The 23,803-nt window shown below is 31.9% G+C and overlaps 2 protein-coding genes and 1 long non-coding RNA gene across 3 annotated transcripts in view; 1 reads left to right on the forward strand and 2 right to left on the reverse strand.

Annotated features, from left to right (window-relative positions):
- Positions 1 to 23,803, forward strand: part of dpr1 (defective proboscis extension response 1) — a 355,906-nt gene that overhangs the window by 131,029 nt on the left and 201,074 nt on the right. The window lies entirely within an intron of this gene.
- Positions 1,649 to 10,677, reverse strand: LOC114933910 (uncharacterized). The gene is made up of 5 exons (XM_029306493.2): positions 10,659 to 10,677; positions 8,635 to 8,851; positions 3,161 to 3,286; positions 2,347 to 2,468; positions 1,649 to 1,812 (listed from the first exon to the last, which is right to left on the reverse strand). The coding sequence occupies exons 1-5, from the start codon at positions 10,675 to 10,677 to the stop codon at positions 1,649 to 1,651; spliced, it is 648 nt and encodes a 215-aa protein (XP_029162326.2).
- Positions 16,450 to 17,011, reverse strand: LOC146720590 (uncharacterized). The gene is made up of 2 exons (XR_014926014.1): positions 16,854 to 17,011; positions 16,450 to 16,775 (listed from the first exon to the last, which is right to left on the reverse strand). It is a non-coding gene; the product is annotated as an uncharacterized LOC146720590 (long non-coding RNA).

Below are 23,803 nucleotides of genomic sequence, written 5' to 3' on the forward strand. Positions count from 1 at the left end.
TGAATCTTCTAAAAACACTCTCGTAAAGGAACGAAGGTGTTTTTCAAGATGAAAAAACGATTTTTAATTCGCGTTTATATTATTTGTTTCGAATCAAATCTCGCTACGTTTGTTTTAATCACATTATATCCACATATTCGAGATGCCGCTCACCCTGGCTTCATTTGCGCATCGCGTCTTAATGCATTCGTTCGAAGCGTGTGTCGTCGCTATCTGGCCCCGAGATCGCACCGCATAAACATAAACCGCGACACAACGACGACGACTACAAGACTGTGTTGGGCGCAATGTAAAGTCGACGACCCGAAGGGGATTCATGCTGATGCAAGTTATACCAGCGTCGGCGTACGTTGCTAGTCAAAAGTGCTCGAACACCGCGATTCGATATCCCTACATTACAAAATGTATCCCGGTCGGATGCATATAGTCTTCGAAATGTTATGCAGTAAAATAAATCACGCTCTATCACGTGGCTTTACCGTGCAACCTTTCAGCCAAAGATAGTGCAGACTAAACTAAGAAAAACGGCCACTGTTTCAAACTCGAAGCGTGAATAGATATTAAGTTATAGCTATTATGCCATGTATTGATCTATGCGTTCGAGTATCTAAAAACTCGCACATGTGAAAGTTTGAAAAAACTCGTAATTTTTAAAACTGCTCGATAAAAGTATTATTCATTTATGGCTTAATAACTTTAATAATTTTAACAAAAATAATATTCTCGATAATAAAAGAATTTTTTGATATTTTCTTGGGAAATTTTTTTTATTATAAATTTCATTTGAATATTAATATTGCAGAATAATTTTCAGAATAAATACAACAAAATAAAAATGATTAAATTAAATTAAATATAAATATGCTTTTAAAATAAATTAAAAATGTATTTTACCTACATAAAATATATATTATATGTATTTGATGTTATGAAAATAACTTTAATTAGTAATAGTTTAAAAAATCGATTTTTTTAATACCGTTTATATAATAAGATTTTACATCGACATAAACAGACAAAGCTAATCGTGTTATTTATCATTTCCAAAACTAATCTCTACTTGCTGGCTTTTAATTGCAAGGACACATTCGGTCCTTTGGGATGTAGAAAACGGCTGGTTAAATACGTTTCATTACAATGCTGACCTCGTTTCACATGCACGATATCGTACGATTGGTTTCACCCATTTCATATATTTTCCATCGTTAACGTATAATATAGAATAACAATTTTGCAAAATTAGTTTCTGCCGAAATAATCTATGGAAATTTAATAAGATATCCGTATGTGAAAATTTGTTTCCGATATATTCATATAATAATAGAGAAATATAATGTATTAATAGCATCGTAGTATTATGTAATTAATTGTTTAATTAAGTGATTTTAATATTATGCAAGTAATTTTATATGGCATCTTTCTCGTTACGCTAATTAATACGTCTAATTTATTTATCATCATCATTCCTATCTAGTGACAAACAAATTGCATTAATAAAAACATTATTCCGGATCATAAATTCATTCAAGAAAGTCAATGTTAAATACTGCTTAACGCAATGTATTTCTTTTAAATTAAACTGCATTTATTTCTATTAAATGCAATATTTTTAAAATTAAATAAACTGTATATAGAGAGAGGAGATAACTTAAAGAGAACAAATATAAATCGACAATATAATTACCCTGCCAAGCAGGTAAACCGTGGTGACATAGCCTAATATCACGATGGTGAGAAAGAACCATATCGCCCCTCGAGTCCAAAGCTTGGAAATTCCGATCTTTTTTCCCTCAATGATAAAGTACCGCATACCTGTAAAGTTACGGCGGATAACAAGTACGTACATAGTTTTGGTGCAACAACAGTTTCGCAAAAGTGGCACGTTTATCGGACGGAACTAACAATGAGATTGTCTGAGGCTTCATTAACATACAATTTTTACCCTCTTTAGTAAGCGGCAACGCTATCTCAGTAAGAGCCTAACATTTATTTTCTATGACCGCAATACTCTTAAAAAGCTTGGAAATGCAAAGATACGCGTCAAGGGTATGTTGTTGCATATATTTTTTATACGAATAAAAAATTCCGAATGATGATTAAATAATAAAATATATACAACAACGCGTAATATTTTCGAATGCGCAAAAATATTATAAATATTAAAGCTTCAAAAAATATCGCAATTCAAATTTAATATAAAATATATAATTATATATTTTTATATTGAATTTGAATTAAGACTGAATGCAATTTTGAATTTTTTTGATCCATCAAATTTGTTACGAGATACGAAAAATATTTGCTATAACAAGAATATGATTGTTTCGGTTAATAAAAGCAACTCACCCAAAAGACACACCGCGGTTAATCCGACCGTAACGATAGTGAGTAACGTTAAGATGAGTAGATCCGATTGTATATTTGTACGGTTCCGCGGATGGCTGATCCATATTCTCAGAGATTCTGGCCTGCAGGTACCCATAAAAATGATAACTACACGCGCGGCCGGGTATTGCTATTAAGATAAAAGCTCAAAAAATTTATCCTTAGAGAGTCGCGCTCTCACACGAACGAAATACTTGTCAGTAAACTGCACAACGCGCCGTTCTACTCGTAAAATCTAATGTGTTGTATAGAAGTTGAATATATTATAGATACTCGCTTATTAAAAGTACATAAAAATAAAAAAAATAGATTAGCAAATGTACGATAAATACGAATAAAATTGATGTTATTTAAAAAATGAATCTCTCGTGGAAAAGAAATGAATTTAGTTATTGCTCTAATTTCAAATTGCTTCGATAACCGACTTTTAAATTCGAAGTGATGGATTGTACGTTATTTTAGTGCATAAATCGCCCGGCACTTTGTCACGATTCCTCGAGCAATTTGCTCGATACATCATCTTTGTGATTCAAGTTAACTCCAAACTGCAACCCGATCGGTAGCAAGGAAACAAATTGCGCGGAAGGAAATAGAAAAAAAAATTACCGAACAATTCATCGCGGAAAGGAGAATAATGGGCGTGGTGGTGGAAAACGAAATAGGAAACGCGCCGGCGTGCGCGAGAGATCGAAGTGCATTTCAGGTGCTTGAATTACATCCGGCTTGTGAAACCGCGCTCTCGCCCGTGTTCTTACCCGATAAATATAATGCTCACCATCGATAACGAGGTGTCTCCACGGCATTGAAGTAGTAACGGCACAATTCGCAGTAAGTTCGACACGACTGATTCAGCCATCGTTCCAGGCAAGACAAGTGCACGTAAGCCAGCGTGCCCTTGCACCTAGAAGATACATGTCGCGTGTATCGTTGTAATATCGTAACACATTATTGTGTGTGTTTGTATTTGTGTGTTTGCAAAATGCACTCGTGCGCATAGCGCCAAAATGTTACGCGAGGATTTTAGCACGCGAGAAAAATAACGTACGAAAATTACGCTCCTTTGTCAAAGTTGAAATTTTATTTGGGTCATTTAGAAACGCGCAAAAAACCCGATGAATTGCGTCTAGACAGCAGTCCGAGATGAGATTGTAAGGGATAAAAGCTAAGTGGCTTCGTTGATGCTTTTGCTGTACATTTCGAGCACATTTGCGCGGCCACTTTTGAGCAGATATAGTAAAGGACATAAGAAAATACGAACTCGGCGAATTCGGTTTTTAAGATCTTCATAAAAATATTTGATTTTATCAGAAAATATAATTCTGTTATAATACAAATTTTATAAAATCTAAATATATATATATGATTAATAATTTTCTCATAAAAAAATGCTATTATTAATTTAATTAATTTATAATTTACAGCATTCTCCACAAGTTTGGAAACATCTTACATTTTACAGTTAAACAATCGCATAGCAGCGATCTGTTCAAATTTTTTGTATTTGAATACAAATCTATAGTAAGATATTTTAAACAACGATATACAAATGTCATTTAAATATGCGATTGTTTAATTGTAAAATGTAAATTGTTTCCAAACTCGTAGAGAGGGTACTGTAAATTATAAAATATCTTTGTGCGTGTACAAAGTTTCATGACGCAAGCATATTAACTGCATTTCGCAGGATTTATTCTATGAAGAATATTAAATCTGTTCGCTATAGTAAACGCAAGTGTTGTCGCAAGCGCGGAATGCATTTCAGCATCCAGAACGTAAGAGAGAGATGAGTTATACCCGGTTCCGCATTATATCCTCGCCGCTTCAAGCCGAACGTCTATGGCCTCAAAGTAACAGTCGGATTAGAAAAGATTTCCGTAAGTTCGAGAATTATGACAGTAAACGCTCGAGAGATTTGCAGCGGGCCGCTCTCATTTCGCGCGTTTCCCACTGCGTTTTCACGTAGTTCTTCGAGCACGAGTTGTGTGTCCTTAATCGCCGAGACACGTTCCACGAACTATTCACTCATTTACGCTTCTCTACGGTTGCACCAGGCTGTGAATGAGAGAGAAAGGGTGCGACGGAACAAAAGAGTAGTTCCCTTCTTATAACGTCTCGTTTTCCTCTTCTTAGCACGATCCACCATCACGCAGCCAACGCGAGAATTATGCGACTACGTGAGGTCGATTTCGGTGCTGAGCCGAGGTATATACTTCATTCGACGATAAAGTCACGACGTTTCGCTTTGTCAGTCGCATTAAACGATCACTGTTTGCCAGTGAGAGAGAGAGAGAGAGAGTTGGGGGATGTAATCTCGTTATTATAAACAGCGCTGGCAACTATCACGAGCTTGCGTCATCCTCCTTCCCTATCCTTCTTTCATCCGCGATGTATGCAGCAACGCGCAAATTAGCTCGAACGAGATACGGAAGTGAGCAAGTCTGAACTGTTACTGCCTGTTGTGCAGTTCGGTGATCCCGAAGACAAGTTTATGCGTTAAAGTCTCGTCAAGTTGATATCAGACAGTTTATATGTTTCAGATTTCCTGGTAAAATGAAGGAACTAGTTACGAGTTCTAAAGCGACTAGAGACAAAATATTTAACAATGATATTTTTTTAATATTTAATATAAAGAAAATATTTAAATTTCTTTTTTTAAATCGAGTAAGAAAGTTCATTTGCGATTTTCGTAATAATTAAGGAAAAATTAATTTAAAAAAATCGCAAAAAATAACAGAGAATTTTCTTATTCGGTTTAAGCCTCTCTATATCTCCATGTGATGGATAGGACAAGTATTACCGGACAGTCTGTATAAACATGAAAAATGACAGAAAATTATTCAACGAACGAAAATATGCGATGCAACAAAAAATTGACGCGACGCGTAGCAGCGAGTAAAACAATTCTCTTTTATATGATTTGCTTGCCCAGCGGCGTCATAAACTTTTCTCTTTGGCAAGGCATGGCAGAATGTACATGGACGATGATTAGCCCGCATATCCGTGGAGGGAAACAGTTATCGTCCGATAAAATTTATGCCGCTTTTCTTTCGCGGCGCGATTCGCGAAGTATGGCTCCCGCATTATGACATCAGTTTTGCGATTGTTCCGGCGAACAATGCGCGGTATGCAGCAGAATCCAGAATACTCCGTCAGCGTCGAGTGCGATATAAGGAACGATATTAAACGAAAAATAATTCGAGGGCGGCCGCTGCGAAAGTTGCTGGTACATCGCTCGGAAAAATTTCACCCAACTTCCCTATAATGAAAAATTTTAAACAGTTCACCGCCCAACACACCTGCCGCGATTCTATATATGTATATCCGCGCTTTAAATATTACCGTTATGTTGGTCCACAATACGTATTTAATTAATTAACATTGCATCGCATATAATTTTTGTGTAAAAAAATGTTTCCAGACTTAATACAAAACGTATGAAACAAGATGTGAATAAACGACGTATGATAAAAGATGAATGAGATAATATTTGCGTGAGAAAAATTTCACCCTCCATTTTCCTCGATCAAAAATGAACAAAGGGAGAATGGGAGTAAGAAAACAGATTTGCTTGCTCTCGAATAAGGGTAGAGGTATAAGATCAAGCGTATTCGTACTCTCGAATGCGAGATCACGCGTGCATTTGGCGGGAATTCTCCCCGAAACTGTAGATTCGCAACGAACAACCACTCTGTTTTCCGCCGTAAATAATCGGCCATTTCAAAATTTGTGTGTTGATTCATGCGTCTGGTTGGACCAGATTTCTCGTCGGATGCGACGGCGACATCGTCGCATTTACCAGCACCGCGTGTCTAATGTTGCCGTGGTAACGCGAAAAGAAATGGGTCACGAGATATAAATGTAGCACGTAGTTGGAAACTCTCACGAGGTCTTGAATTAAGCCCCTATGAGCGAGAAGGTGCGGCTCAGGTCGTTAAGTTGACAGGCGGTGCAGATGCCACTCGCAAAAAGAAAAAAATGGTAATAAGAGCGCGCGACCTGTCAAATAGCCGAAGTGTCAAATAAAATATCATAAGCTCTGAAGTAAATTTTTGTATGATGGAAAATAAATGTACATCCTAAAAATCTTGAAATTGTGAGACAATTAAACTGAATCACTTTCTCCCTCTTTTTTAATTGTAAAAAGAGATTGTTCATGATTGAGAAGAAGCGGAATTATAGTTACTGTGTGAGGAAGATTCATTAGTAATTTTTCTCAAAACTAGAAAGAGAGAAGGGGAAAGAGATTACACCATATAAATTCGAATGATATAGATACCAACAGACTTTCAAAGTAATGAATCAAGACATTTTGAACGTCTTTAGCTTTCCAAGTATATACTAATAGCTAATTTCCCGTAATATTTCATTGGTTGACATGAGATGATCATTTAATCGAGCTTTAACGGTAATTAATTAGCGTCTGTCTTCCATCTATGCTAACGCAAAATTAGCATTTGTCGCCTCGCGCAACATCGCGTACATTGTGATAGATGGAGAAGAATAGATTATTGGGAATCAGAACTGAATGCTTTTCTCGCCATTCACCTTTATAACAACTTGATAGCTTCGTTTCTCGCACGATTAAATTTAATCGACTATATTAACTTGACAAAAATTTCAACTTGATATCTAGCAATAATTATATAAATAATTAAATTAAATTTTGCTTAAAATGTAAACTATTAAAATTAGTTAAAAATAGTTCTTTCTAATTATTTTTTGAAACTTTCTTCTCGGTTCATTGAGTAAAAATATTCAAAACTAATGTCAAATTACTAAATATCAAAACTAATTAATATTTCAATACTCAAACTATCATTCTAATTATACAGTATATAAACATACATACAAAAAATATAATTATTATAATACCTTCAAAAGTTAATATTGTAGAACACTGAAGTAAAAATTACAATTATAATTTATTCAACATACGTTAAAACTGAGTTACTATTTTTAGAAAAAACTATTTTGTTTATGCACTTATTACGAGTTTTTCACGCACGCTTTCGTAGCGAAATTTTTCACTATGTATATCGCTTAAGCGCATCAACAGAAATATCTAAAGCTGAATCCGCAGGATTTAAATATCGCGACGCTTCGCCATTAATACGTAAGCACTTCCCATTCCGGTGAGCACCACATTTTTCCCGAATCCTATTAAGTATGAAAAATGGGACGTTCGTAAGATGGCGAAATTCTGTCCTAAATCCCGCACCGTAGCTGCGCGAATGATGTACATCGTTTTGCCATGATAAAGTTTTTGAAATCGTAAAAGCACACCTACATCTCTTCTGCTGCCTCTCGCATGCTTGCGAATGCTACAATCGACTTTTTCTCATAAAACTCAAAAATACTACGTGTATGTATGTATGTATATGTATGTGTGTCTGTACACAAAAAGGAGCTATAATTAAAAATAAATTTACTAATGTACAATTATGTTAGCGTCAAAAAGAAAAATGGTATACTGTATTCGTTTATTCGATATTAATTTTTTAGAAACGATTTTGTTAATTAATTTTGAATTTATTGTTAAGATAAATTCATCAAAATATTTTTCACTAAATTCATTTCGATCTTATTAGCATTAAAAAATTATAAAATCTAATATGTTTTATATTTGCATGATTAATTGAGATTTTCTATTTGAATGATTTAATATTATAATTGTCTTTATGTAATATAAAAAAATAATTGTAATTTCAAGATAAAATTTTATGTTGGAGAATCGATAGTATAACACAGAAATTTCAACCAGCTATTACATTGAGTAACTTAATCTAAGCTTATTCTGAAATCCGTCCAATTACGCTTCTTAAATTGGCGCTCTACCTTGGATTATCTCCAAATACATCTGCAAGCTCTTGTCTAAATACCCGATTTAAGCTCATTAATCTACATATATACCTACTGGAATGATTAATAAATAGATTGTATTCAAGGAAATAAATTTTTTGTCTAATTTTTAGAAGAATTTCAAGATTATAGCAAATAAATTCCCTTAAACGGAGGTATACGTCAAAATGCAATATCATCGTAATTAATACATCTAATAGGATTGCCGCAGACGAAACCAATATTCTTTTTCTCTCTGTGTTCATTATTTGTTTCATTATACTTATTTCATTCTGTTACTCTATTTCATTCTATTGTCGAGGTATATCGTCCAAATAGATTTTCCAAAATTGAGGTTTCGCCCATCTAAGCCGAGCTGGTCAGCCCGTAATCGAGCGAGTATGCATTTACCTACAAGGGGAAATGAGCGGTTCCTTCGGCGTGTTCGTGTGACATATTCGGCAGACGCTGGACCCGACCGAGATCAGGCTGTGGGTAAGCCGATGCTGTTGTCCAACGACCTCCGGAGACACTTGCTGCGTGTCGCGGCCATTTAAATTGCAAGCCGAACCCTCGGGAACCGTGGCCGACGGCGGCATCGGCATGCTGCGCTCGTGCTCCAAGTTAACTGTGGAACCAGCCAGAGAGAAGGACACATACGTTGCGCGGTGCATATGCATGATCCACCACGTACTCGCGCTTATTTACACCCCATTCGCCACTGCCGCGCCAGGCTTTAAGCGTCTATTTTCTATAGCGGACCGATCGGAAATCTGATAATAGTTCACGCCAGTGGTTGCCAACCCGTTCTCCGCGAAGCCTCTATCCAATTATTGTCTACCCCGAGTTTCTCGCGAGACAAAAACTCGACTTTCCAAGTATAAAGTTTCATATTTTTGGGTTGTACGTTAAAGGGAAAAGAAACTTTAAAAGAACAATTTTTCTCTTGACAAAAAAATCGAAAAGGAATTAAATATGTATATATATAATTGAAAGCATTTGTCTTGAAAATTTTCTAAAGGCACATACTAGAATAATCTTGAATCTAATTTTTTTTCAAACAAAATAATATAGCTATGTGTATACTAAAAATTGAATATTCTTTTCGAGAGATAGTTTTGTTTCAGAGAATTGTCTTTTTAAAGCTTTTTTATATTTTTTTAACTTTCTTTCAAACTATCCCCTAATGTTTATTTTTTAAATATCTTTCGAAATCTAAACGGAATCAATGCTATTTTGTATGCATTACTTGACCGATTTGAAGAGAAAGTTGCACATAACGTAGTGCATATGCATGAGCGATCAAGAGAGGAGTTTCTGCATTCATTTATTCACTATTCGGATCTAAATCGAATTTATTTGAAGTTTCGACGTGAAATCTGACGGCAGTTTATTAAATGGCAAAGTTAGTGAACATGCCGATGTATTGGTTTTAAAAGTTCAAAAATTACATTAACAAAGAAAAAAGATAATCAGATCAGGTAAATTTAATAAAAACTATATTGTATGTTACATTTTACATACATACATATATACATGTATATATACAAATATATATATGACAGACAATACAGTATTCAAGTATCCATTTATCTTACTTTTTATGTTAATACAAAAATACTTTTTGAATTTTTAAAGCTAACACATAGGCATGTTTACTGTATATTTTATAATATGTATATATAATCAATTTATTAATTTATTGAATGTTCAAGTTATTAAATTTTTTTTTCAAATAATGTGACAAAATTTCTTAATTATTTACATTTGAATTTACATAAAAAATCTAATGTATTATCAATGGGAAATCCAAATCATTTCCATATAATTTACGCGCATTTAATAGCATAAATATGAATTAATTACACTTTAATTAAACTATACTCATCACGCGAGAACAATATAAATATTTAAAAAACAAAAAAATTAGCAATGCATCAACTTTATAAATTATAATCGTATCTGAATGACTCTCTTACAGCTCATTTCACATTTAAATTAATTACATTCACTATTTAACTACATTTATCTACTATCTACTACTTCTTTACGTTTTTTATTTCTTACAAATCAGACAACTTCTTCATTACCGTGATTTATTGCGAATTAACTCATTCAAAAGCTGAATACATCAGGTCGAACCTTCAAATTTATAATAAGAGAGCTCGGCCGGATCTTCATCCGCGAAATACGAGATTAATACCCGAGAATTCGAGGACTCCTCTGGAGATGCTGGTTGGGTGGAAATTTATATCATGCTCGGGCGCTCTAACGAGGCGCACTCGCTCGAGCTTCTTGATACGAAGAGAAAAGAGGAGAGGTAGACGCTCTCAAGTTTTTCCGTGACAATGGGACCGAACTTTAAACGAAGTCCGCCAGGGCTGCGGCAATATTCCGGATGAAGAATGCAAGCCATAGCGACAGACAAAACCTACCTACTTGCGTTTCCGACATGGCGAAAGTTTCCGCCACGATACATAACCAACAATTTCCTCGTGAATGGGAGTCCGCGCGCGCGATACCAAGTTCTCCGAAGTCTTCCCGATCCCGTAATTTCCGTCGAGTTTATTTTTTATGCAACGCAACGCCACCGAATGCAAATGAGACCTGAAGAACTGACAGAGGTAACTTAACCAAACCGATGGTGCTGACACTTCGAACGCGCAATGATATAGTTCTTAATTTTAGCTTTTCACCGTCATTTTTCTGTCTCCTTGAATGAAAATAGCGTTAGATCGAAAAGCGATGATTTTTCGACTTTCCATCTATGGTTTGATAAAACAATCACGTTATGAATTTTTTTAAGGCAAGTCACAATGAATAAATTTTATTGTCCCATTCATCAATATTAACCCTTAGTCCCGACTCATGGGTCGTTTGCGACCCAGTGAACAAGTGATTTTTCCTTAGGTACCTCCATTTCTTAATAACAAACTATATAAAAAAATAATTTTTATCGAAATATTATGATTGGGACTTCAAGTTGAAGGTTGCAAGAAGCTCCATGAATTTCTTCAGATTTTTTAAAGCGTTTTTACTGATCCAAATAACGCAAAGACGCAAACGACCCATGAGTCGGGATTAAAGGTGCCGAAAAGAACCGTCGGGACTAAGGGTTAAATAAAATAGTATTCGTACTGAATTAGAGCTGTGAAAAATTGAAATATTTTATAGATTGTTATTTTTATAGTTTCCATTTCATGTAATGTAAAAAAAAGTTATCGCTTATTACCATATAAATTATAATAAACTGAGCACTCTTATACAATGACGACAAGTTGAAAAACAAAAATGTGCAAGGTAAAATGCTTTCTCCATCTTACAATGCTCTGAAAAGAGTAACGTAAAGGAAAGAGAAGAGTGACAATGTGAAGCTTTTCCTTTTCTCCTTCTTTCCATCAACTGCACAATCGAACAAGAAAAGCATCTTTAGAGATAAAAAAAATTTCTATTGTCCCTTCTTATTAATGTTATCTTTAAGCCTCCAACGGAATCGCTCAGTCTCTCTCTTCTTATGTAAATTTATATAATATTGACGTATGATCTGCATTTCGATTTATAATAATAATGTGCAGCTTACGAGAAAAGAACCTATATGCATCAAGAATATGTATACATATATGGATCAACTACATTTTGCATGTAGATAATTATTATGTATTAGAAAATATTTATTTTCGTTAATTAACTTTTAATAATTAATATAAATATAAATTTCTTAAAAGATATATGACATGCATAGATTGCAATTATAAAAAATCTAAAAATGTAAAATTACGATTTGTCAGATTGTAGCTTATAATTCATAGTTTCGTGACTCGATTCAATCTCGTAAGATAAATGCATCTTTTTGAAAATATACATTATACATTATTGAAAAAAAGCAGTAAACAAATTTCATTATTTTATTTATACAATATATACACAGATACATTTCTTGTTTTACTCCCTTTGGCACATTAATTAATATTTATACAAAATTTTGCTTTTTAAAATAAAATTATAATAAAATTTTAACAGAAAATTAAAACGTGATATTATGAAACACATGCATGATTTTTTTCGGAAAATTCGCGCAAATATAGCAATTAAAATATGTGAGGACACACCATGTACCAAAGCATCCTGTACATGATGCTATTGATGAGAGTACCTGTGAATTAATCTACCGGGTCACATTCTCTATGGATCTCAAAATTAATTCTTGTGAACCTCTGGGACACGATAGGTCATACGTGGATCTATGTACATCGATCTATCTACATCTTAATAGAAATAGTTCTCAGAAATAACCCAATCGAAAATAAAATAACGCAACACAGTGAAATATTAAAAACAAGCTTCTATTCGTCCCGTTTGAAAACAAAACCGGATTCTTGCTATTGAACGAATAAAAATATAAATACATTCCAATCGCAAATAAAAAATTTTTGCGTGCTGGAAAGCACTTCCATTTCGCCTTTCAAACGTAAACAGTCAGTTCGTGCAGTCTCTGCTCTAGCGGCTTTTTATTGGATTTCTCGAAATGAGATTCCTTTGAAAGAAAAAATAGCTTTGAAATAGACGTCGAGTAACATTGCAATTAATCAATTTAAAAGCGTGTTGTTACACCATTTCATAAAAAGTATGATTTTCTTATCACAAAATACTAATGTAAAAAATTTATTATTTTTGCTTATTTAATTTAAAAAAGAAACGTATCTGTGTATAGGTATATTGTATAAATAAAATGATAAAATTTGTTAACTGCTTCTTCTCGATACGAGTAATATATATTTTCAAATAGATGCATTGATCTTACGAGATTGAATCGAGTTACGAAACTATGAATTATAAACTACAAACGTTCATAAAATATAATATAATGCTAAATTAATACAATTGTCGCTCGTATATTGAAAACAAAGTGATAAATATAAGGCCAACTTATCGAGCTGAATATTCGAGATGTTCAGTCAACTACCATTTATTACATGTATAAATTATAAAACTACAGTCATTATATTAAAACTAACGCAAATTACAATCATTCTATAAACGTTTCGACCGCACGCGCTCTTCTTCAGTATAATTATTGAAATATAAATTCTTACAATTCACATAATATCGAAATTTAATTATAGTTATTCAGAATCAAGAGTTTTTGAGCAATTAACGCGTGTTTCAATCCGTCCTGTCCAACAATGTTCGCCTCGATATGATCCCTGATTTTGTTCAGATCTCGGATAGTTTCATCGTTAATATGCGAGAAATTAACCCGTTCCGTAGGCGCTATCATCGTTCTTCTTGACAATTTTGCTACTTATTAACAGTTATTAAGGATGACACATAACAAACCAACAATACAGAAAGACAGCTCATTTTAAACTCTACTTGATCGGAGAGCGTGCGTGTTTATATATGATCTAATATCTATGTTTAACTCGTTAATGTCCTATTTGTCCTATTATTATTTCTTGTTCGCTAATATATCCAAAATATCAAAATACGACTCGCTAAGTAACTCAGTATCTTTGTTTAAATTTAGTCCATTTTTTTGTTCCTTGATATGTAGCATCTCAGAAATGAGTCTTTTATAATAATTATTTTCGTTGTCCATGATCTTAACATTGTCCCAATTAAAAGTATGATGTTCATTTATTATGTGTTCAGAAATTACTGAATGTTTCGTTGAGTCCAATCTAATATTATTTTTATGTTCTTTCATTCGCGTCTGCAATTGCCTCTTTGTTTGGCCTACATAAGATGCATTACAATTATTGCAACTGATCTTATAAACCACATTCGAATTGCATGGATGTTTAGTTTTATCTTTCTGCGCTTTAATAATATTATCCAGTTTGTTGAGACATCTATACCCTACCATACAATTTTTATTTTTTACCGAGGAAACAATCATTTCTGAGATCCCATCTATATACGGAATGACAAAGAATTTTTTATTGACCGAGTCATTTCCTATACTTTTTGTTCTTTCTATGTTGGCCTGTCTCTCTATAATGCTCCCCTTAGATATGATGTGTTCTATCCGATGATTAATTTTGTTAAAAATCAGATCAAGAGGGTAACCATTGCTTCTGAGTATATTAATAATTAACTCCAAATTTTTATTAAAAAATAGTGGATGTGATAGCAATAGACATCTGTCTACAAGGTTATATATTATTCCAATTTTGTGGCATAATGGGTGGTTTGAATAAAATGATAACGTCCTTCTTGAGAAGGTTTCTTTTTGATACCAGTCTATATATATTTTGTTATTAATAATTTTAAGTGATAAATCTAAGAAATTCAAGCTATGGTTAACCTCTTGTTCGACCGTGAATTTAAGTCTTTCATGATAGTTGTTAAAATTATTCACAATCTGAGTCATATTAGTCATAGAGGTGGCCACTATTATGTCATCCACATAACGAAAATAAAACAAACATTCCAAATTCAACGCTTTGAGAACTGTATCCTCAAGATCTTGCATAACCAGGTCTGCAATAATTGGTGATAACGGTGACCCCATAGGGGTCCCAAACGTCTGTTTATAAATTATGTCATCAAATGTAAAATATGTAGAAGTCAATATGAATTTTATACCCCCCAAAAATTCGTTTTTCGGTATTTTAGTATTTATTCCAATGTAATCCCATCTATCGTTAATACCGTCAATCGCAAGATCCAGAGGAACGTTCGTAAACAAAGACACCACATCCAAGGAAAACATCCTATCATTCTCATCAATCTTTTTACCAGACAATATGCTGTACAAATCAAAACTATTATTAATATGACTTTTCGCTTTGGGTAGGCTAGTTCGTAAGGTGTTTTGTAAAAACGAAGCCAGCGAGTATAGAGCTGTATCAACCGATGAAACTATGATTCTAACTGGATAGTTTTCCTTATGGATTTTAGGTAATCCATACGCTTTTGGAAGGAGAGAATCACTACAACGTAATTTATAATATTCGTTTTTTGAAATATAATCTTCCTTAAGCCATCTCTTCAACAAATCATTCAAATCGTTCTCTATTTTTTTGCACGGATTTTTTTTAACAATAGTGTAAGTGTTGACATCTTTTAAAACGTTTTCCATTTTGTTAATATAATGAGATCTTTCCATTGCCACCGTAGCATTACCCTTGTCCGCGCGTGTGAATAGAACATTCGGATTGTCTTTACAAAATTTTATTAAATCTCTGTGTGCACCAAGTAATTTTTGTTGACTTACGTCATTTTTATCCTTCGTGTTCAGAAGTTGTGCAAATTTTGGAACCGCGATATTTCTGATCGTTGTGAGATTATTAATATTATTTCGTTTGCTATTACTCTCTATGTCCTTGATGAATTCATGTATCGCTGTTTTTTTACTAATATTCGGAAGACAGAATTTATCACCCATTTGCAACAGATTAGAAACGTTAGGCGGAATGTCTGTGTTGGAAAGATTAACAAACCATTTTTTATTAGTATTTTCCAAAGGGTTAATTGTATCATTGAGAAATTTATTGGCTTCTATGTGTATATTGATCTCCTTGGCATCATTAGTGATTGCCCTGAGAGAATTTTGTGATATTTTCGTCGGTTGTGAAGTTTCAAAATGTAAAGAACAATGTATATCTATAGGTTTGATGCTGTTGATATACTTATAGTGTTGTTTTCTCTTAAGCCAATTGAATTTCTTTTCGTGTGCAGTAACCAATCTGTTGTGGCAATTTTTAAAAGCAATGTTATGATGTTCGAAAATTCTATTCCACGCGAGTACAGGTAAACGATTAAATAACCCGCTGGTGAGATGAAAAATCCTATTTTGTAATGACTCTACCTGTCTATGCAAATCAAAGATTTCAATGCTCATCGCATTTGTTTTGAATTTGTACAACATACTATCTAGTCTTCTGATCGATCTGTGATGAAAAACGTTAAATTTAATGCGGCAAAAACCTTCTAAATGTGTAGGAAAAATATCGCCATTTTTACAATTTCTTAAAAATTCCAATTTTGCTCTCGCTCTTATTAACAAGTAATTCGCATTAATCCATTGTTTAAAATAATCTGCGGTTATTCTTCCAAAAACTCTATGAATAAAATTAAAATTAAAATAGTAATCAGTCCGTTTTGTGTTAAATTGACGCATTGTAAGGCCAGCGTATATTAAAAATAAATTAATACAATTGTCGCCCGTATATTGAAAACAAAGTGATAAATATAAGGCCAACTTATCGAGCTGAATATTCGAGATGTTCAGTCAACTACCATTTATTACATGTATAAATTATAAAACTACAGTCATTATATTAAAACTAACGCAAATTACAATCATTCTATAAACGTTTCGACCGCACGCGGTCTTCTTCAGTATAATTATTGAAATATAAATTCTTACAATTCACATAATATCGAAATTTAATTATAGTTATTCAGAATCAAGAGTTTTTGAGCAATTAACGCGTGTTTCAATCCGTCCTGTCCAACAATGTTCGCCTCGATATGATCCCTGATTTTGTTCAGATCTCGGATAGTTTCATCGTTAATATGCGAGAAATTAACCCGTTCCGTAGGCGCTGCGATTAATAAAAAATTACCGATCAACGTATGTCCAAATTATAATATGTATCCCCTACAATTGGTAGTATGCTTACCTATCATCGTTCTTCTTGACAATTTTGCTACTTATTAACAGTTATTAAGGATGACACATAACAAACCAACAATACAGAAAGACAGCTCATTTTAAACTCTACTTGATCGGAGAGCGTGCGTGTTTATATATGATCTAATATCTATGTTTAACTCGTTAATGTCCTATTTGTCCTATTATTATTTCTTGTTCGCTAATATATCCAAAATATCAAAATACGACTCGCTAAGTAACTCAGTATCTTTGTTTAAATTTAGTCCATAAAATACCGAAAAACGAATTTTTGGGGGGTATAAAATTCATATTGACTTCTACATATTTTACATTTGATGACATAATTTATAAACAGACGTTTGGGACCCCTATGGGGTCACCGTTATCACCAATTATTGCAGACCTGGTTATGCAAGATCTTGAGGATACAGTTCTCAAAGCGTTGAATTTGGAATGTTTGTTTTATTTTCGTTATGTGGATGACATAATAGTGGCCACCTCTATGACTAATATGACTCAGATTGTGAATAATTTTAACAACTATCATGAAAGACTTAAATTCACGGTCGAACAAGAGGTTAACCATAGCTTGAATTTCTTAGATTTATCACTTAAAATTATTAATAACAAAATATATATAGACTGGTATCAAAAAGAAACCTTCTCAAGAAGGACGTTATCATTTTATTCAAACCACCCATTATGCCACAAAATTGGAATAATATATAACCTTGTAGACAGATGTCTATTGCTATCACATCCACTATTTTTTAATAAAAATTTGGAGTTAATTATTAATATACTCAGAAGCAATGGTTACCCTCTTGATCTGATTTTTAACAAAATTAATCATCGGATAGAACACATCATATCTAAGGGGAGCATTATAGAGAGACAGGCCAACATAGAAAGAACAAAAAGTATAGGAAATGACTCGGTCAATAAAAAATTCTTTGTCATTCCGTATATAGATGGGATCTCAGAAATGATTGTTTCCTCGGTAAAAAATAAAAATTGTATGGTAGGGTATAGATGTCTCAACAAACTGGATAATATTATTAAAGCGCAGAAAGATAAAACTAAACATCCATGCAATTCGAATGTGGTTTATAAGATCAGTTGCAATAATTGTAATGCATCTTATGTAGGCCAAACAAAGAGGCAATTGCAGACGCGAATAAAAGAACATAAAAATAATATTAGGTTGGACTCAACGAAACATTCAGTAATTTCTGAACACATAATAAATGAACATCATACTTTTAATTGGGACAATGTTAAGATCATGGACAACGAAAATAATTATTATAAAAGACTCATTTCTGAGATGCTACATATCAAGGAACAAAAAAATGGACTAAATTTAAACAAAGATACTGAGTTACTTAGCGAGTCGTATTTTGATATTTTGGATATATTAGCGAACAAGAAATAATAATAGGACAAATAGGACATTAACGAGTAAAACATAGATATTAGATCATATATAAACACGCACGCTCTCCGATCAAGTAGAGTTTAAAATGAGCTGTCTTTCTGTATTGTTGGTTTGTTATGTGTCATCCTTAATAACTGTTAATAAGTAGCAAAATTGTCAAGAAGAACGATGATAGGTAAGCATACTACCAATTGTAGGGGATACATATTATAATTTGGACATACGTTGATCGGTAATTTTTTATTAATCGCAGCGCCTACGGAACGGGTTAATTTCTCGCATATTAACGATGAAACTATCCGAGATCTGAACAAAATCAGGGATCATATCGAGGCGAACATTGTTGGACAGGACGGATTGAAACACGCGTTAATTGCTCAAAAACTCTTGATTCTGAATAACTATAATTAAATTTCGATATTATGTGAATTGTAAGAATTTATATTTCAATAATTATACTGAAGAAGACCGCGTGCGGTCGAAACGTTTATAGAATGATTGTAATTTGCGTTAGTTTTAATATAATGACTGTAGTTTTATAATTTATACATGTAATAAATGGTAGTTGACTGAACATCTCGAATATTCAGCTCGATAAGTTGGCCTTATATTTATCACTTTGTTATAATATAATGCACATTTTTTTATTACATATATATATATATATATATATATAATATATATATTTTAATACATATATATGTATATACATGCAAATATGTTTTCAAAAAATTAAAAACTTTAAAAGAGCTTCTAAATATCTCATTAATAATTTAATATTAATATGCAACTTCTTTTAACTCATATGTATAACTACACACGTACTAATTCATTAATAAAATTTCTATCATTTTTCGACTCTTTACGTGATTATTCTATAGAACAAAATTGAAGTCAAATAGTATTATAAGAGAAATTGAATGACGCATATTTTGTCTATTCCGAATTGAAATCTGGGGAAGAATGTCTCGAGACACTGGTGGCTTCCGTCATAAGATTATGAAGATTAATTAACTGCAGAAACTGTGCTGTGCGCTAACGTCACTAAATTGAATCTCAGGCGGGTTCCTGATTTATGGCGCCACTGCATTGAAACTTTTTCCCGCGAAACGCTTGGATTTGCATCGCATTAAGATTCACGGTCTATCATTCACGGAGAAAAAGAATCCGCCATTTGTACTTAACTTCTTCCAACAGACGCCCTTCGAGGGTAATTTCGACTTTATCTTTTTATTTTTGTCTTAACAAAAATTTTTATTTCTGGTGTCGACAAAAAGTAAAAAAAAAAACATTTAATATTAAATATTACTTTAATTTAATATATATTGTATTCATAAAGAGAATCTAAATTCAATACATATTTCACATACTTATCAGAAAGAAAATGTACAATGTACACTTTAATGCTATTATATCACAAAAAAATTAACTACCATAGCTAAATTTTAACTGTCCCTATTTTGCAACCTGAATTTTAATTATTGTACCAAAATTTTAGCTATGGTAACTAATATTTTTAGCTATAGTTTAACGAAGAATGATATAGCTAAAAAATATTAGCTATCATAATTAAAATTTATGATAACTAATTTTCATGTTTAATATAGGAACAGCTAAAATTTAACTATAATAGCTAATGTTTTTTCCGTGTATTAATGTATAAAATCTAATTGAAGATTATACAAAAGCGCTATCATTGATAGAGTTCAGGAAACGATATTAATTGAATTATAGTGCTACAATTCATCCAATTTCGTTATACAATTTAATTACCGCGTAATATGGTAATGATATGTGGGTATTAATTACTTTTCACACCCGATATAAACTATAACGCGATATTCTAGTTCGATTGACATTTATTAAATCAAGCTTTGAAAAGAAGGAGAGAGTATGTTATGGAAATATTAATTCATATACGTTCATACAAAACATACATGTATAAAATCGCTCTCAATTGCGATAAACTTTACGTTTCGTGGATGAAAATTGTTTGCAATACAATATGGTAATGTTTGAGTGATCGAGTGTCGCTCTTTAATTACGGATATATTTCGATTTAATATAAATCAATATAAATTTGACCCGTTATTTGATTTATATATATAGGTTAAATCTTTTTTATTTCGATTTATAACACCGTACAATAACGCAGAAAATAGAGATAGATTCATTTTAAGCAGTAGTAGCTTTTTATGGATCTTAAATAGATATAGCGATAGCAAAATCACTTCTATTAAGCAAACTCTTTTGTTATCCCAAAATTAATATTAGGCAGATAAAAAAATCTGCAATGATTCTAAAAAATATAAAAATAACCAAGAATGACTTACATATAGCATGTATCCATACATATATTTTTTCACCTACTAACATTTAATTATAAAATGAATAAATTGAGAATCAAGACGTCAGAGCTTTTGCAATCGATATCTAGATTATAATTTCACTAAATTAATCCGACAACATAAATGTGACTATTCTAATTTTATCTGTAAACTGCAAAACTGACACAAAAAATTATGACGTTATTACCAAGCTAATCCGATAACATATTATATTTTAAGAAGACTTAGAATATTCTCTATTATATGTATAGAAAGAAAATAAAGATCATAATAGAAAATAGACGTCAATTATAAAAATAAAATGCTTTAATAATTTAGACATTTCCGCTATTAAGAATACATATCAGTTAATTTTAGAAGAAAAAGCAAAATTAAAAATAACTTTTTCAATTCTAATTTCTTGCATATATTATACATATTGCATTGTAAATGCTTTATATCATCAATTAACGAGCAAATAAAATAAATTTTAAATTATTTACTGACACTTTTAACGTTAATTACATCAAAGAAATATACTACAAAAAATGCATTATATATAATGGGGCAAACACATTATGTGTGTGTCAACATTTTCCTTCATTTTTCATCTTTAAGAATCGAAAAAAAACCAGAAACGTTCATGTCTCCATAAAGTTCAAAGACACGAATCTAAATTCCCGCTTTTGTAGTCACTTCTATCGATTCTGCCGCTTTTCTTTCACCGGCCTTCAACGACATGCCATCGTTCTGACTGCATTTGCCCGACATCGCCAGGCATAACAGTTCGAACGAAGAACTTTAAATCCTTTCCGCAATCTAGATTTTGTTTTCGGCGCCGGCCGTGCAAGACGACACGCTGGGGAACCACGAAAGTTTTCAGTCCACGAGACGCCAATCTCGAATTTTCTCTCTTGACGCAAATTTACCCCTTCTCTTAGCGATGTGTATACAGAAAAACAAGTACATTTGTCGTCACAATGTTTCCTATGACTTGACGTTTTATGTAAGATATGCTGCATTTATTCTAAAAGAATGTACTATTAGTCAGAAAGCAAGAGATACTTAAAAAAATATTCCAAAAAATAAAAAAGATAAAAAATATTTGTTGGTAATTAAATTTAATTTTAAAACGATATTGTATAAATTTAAAGAATATTCTAAAATATTACATAAACTAGATTTTTATTTTTATTTTGTATATTTTGATATTACTCCATAATTTATTTTATGTCTCTATTAATTCTTAAAAAAATTGTTAGCCTATTATATATATTGATAAATAAACTATTAATTTAAATTATTAAAATATAATATAATATAAATAATTTAAATTATGAAATTTTTCACAATTCTGGAATTTTACTCATGAAACAACTTTTGTTGATGTTAAGAGAATTAATATAACCGCGAATATAATAAATGAAATAAAACAAAATTAGGAAATTATAATTCGTTACTTTTTGTGTCAAAGTCTAATTTAGGAAAGGATTACATTTGTTGAATACGTTACGAACCAGAAAACGAAAAGTGGAACTGACATTCCCTAGCAGGAAACTACGAAACATTCTGTATACGCACGCTCTCAGCCAAACGATTTCTCTTAATTTCGCGAGGCGACGCCCTAGAAAGCAAACAAACGGATAACACTCTCGTCCCAGCCCGTCGAGCGAATTTAACGATGGGGCGCCACGCGAGTAGATATATTAACTAGATTTTTCGTTTTTTTTTTATCTTTTGTTTTTTGCGTCAGTGCAAAGTGTGCGCTGTTTAACTAGATTCGTTGCAATTTGCGAACATAAAATGGCACAGGTAAAACGTAATCATAATAGTAGATTGACCAACATTTGTCAAAAAATTAAAAATAAAAAAACAATTAAAAACTAATATTTATAATATTCATAAAACAAAGTTTCTCAAGAGTAATACAAAAGATAATATATAATATATAAATATAAAATAAGACATTAAAAAATATGAGTTTGAGAAAAGGATTTTTATCATAATTTAAAAATGATCACTTTTTATCTAAATAATATGCTTAATTATTATTTTTAATTAAATATTTTTCATTTTTATCTAATTAATATTATTTAATTAAATAATAAAAAATAAATGTATGCCTAATAAACTATGTAATAAAACTTTGCTATATTTCAAAAACTAATCATTTTCAACTGCATATATGTATATCCGAATCTTTTTTTAATAGTTTGACATAAAGTCCCTAAAATTTATAACGTCTACCTTTTATTATAGCATATACGCGCGTACATTTATAACACATTCATGTAAACAATAATATTTATTAAAGCCATAAAACAGTCGATATACTAAGCCACAAGAATATATCATGCTTATATATGGACACTCACCTTTTTAATCTTCAATACAGCCTATTTCATAAGATAAAAAATCCAATACATATCCAATTTTGTCTTTAATAATAGAATAATAGAAAATTATCGAACAAATGATTGATTTTTGTTCTTTATCCTACTACATCTGCATTTTAAGCATACTTTACGAGAATAAGTGTCTTTTACAAGTGCAGGATATGATATTTGAACTAGTTTTAAAAATATATATAAAATATTTTTTATTTAATTTAAAAACAAAACAAATTATATAATTAACTTATAAATAAAATAATAAAATTTATTAATAAAATCCAATAATACAATTATTAATTATTAATATTTCCATAGAAAGAAATTGTTATAAAATAAAAAACTTATTTTTTTTTCTCTCTGATCTGTATGCAAATGTTACCATTTTTTATAAAAAAAGATATTGAAAAATTTATATATTCGTTTTCAATAAGCAGCTCTAGATAACATGTATTACGATAATCCCGCACCGAGTTGGAAATTTATTGACACTCGCAAATTGGATCTCGTATACTCTGTATCCTCTTTTATTTCGAAAAATGTTGAATGACAAAATGAAAAAAATTAACAATTGACCTATATCAATTTTAAATCAAATATGACGTTGTATGTGAAAAAGCAATGGTGAAACTGGCGTCTGATTTTGTAGAAACTCATAAATAATTAAGAGTCCATTTGTGGCTTTATCTTAAATAATTTTAGAGTTCTTAATAGTTTAAATAAATAGTTCTGACTATTAAAGCAACGAAAATGCCATCGGACAAAGTGAAATGCTGCGTAAAGTTGACGTCTCAGCTTGTTC

Source organism: Nylanderia fulva, unplaced genomic scaffold (assembly GCF_048542155.1).
Source record: "Nylanderia fulva isolate GAGA-0341 unplaced genomic scaffold, ASM4854215v1 Scaffold66, whole genome shotgun sequence".
Taxonomy (NCBI): Eukaryota; Metazoa; Arthropoda; class Insecta; order Hymenoptera; family Formicidae; genus Nylanderia; species Nylanderia fulva.

What these genes read in the sequence shown, in the direction of transcription:
- LOC114933910 (XM_029306493.2), bottom strand. An exon ending in GAGACACCTCGTTATCGATG is followed by an intron (nt 2,469 to 3,160) that starts GTGAGCATTATA and finishes GGGTACCTGCAG; the next exon opens with GCCAGAATCTCTGAGAATAT. An exon ending in AACCGCGGTGTGTCTTTTGG is followed by an intron (nt 1,813 to 2,346) that starts GTGAGTTGCTTT and finishes GTAACTTTACAG; the next exon opens with GTATGCGGTACTTTATCATT.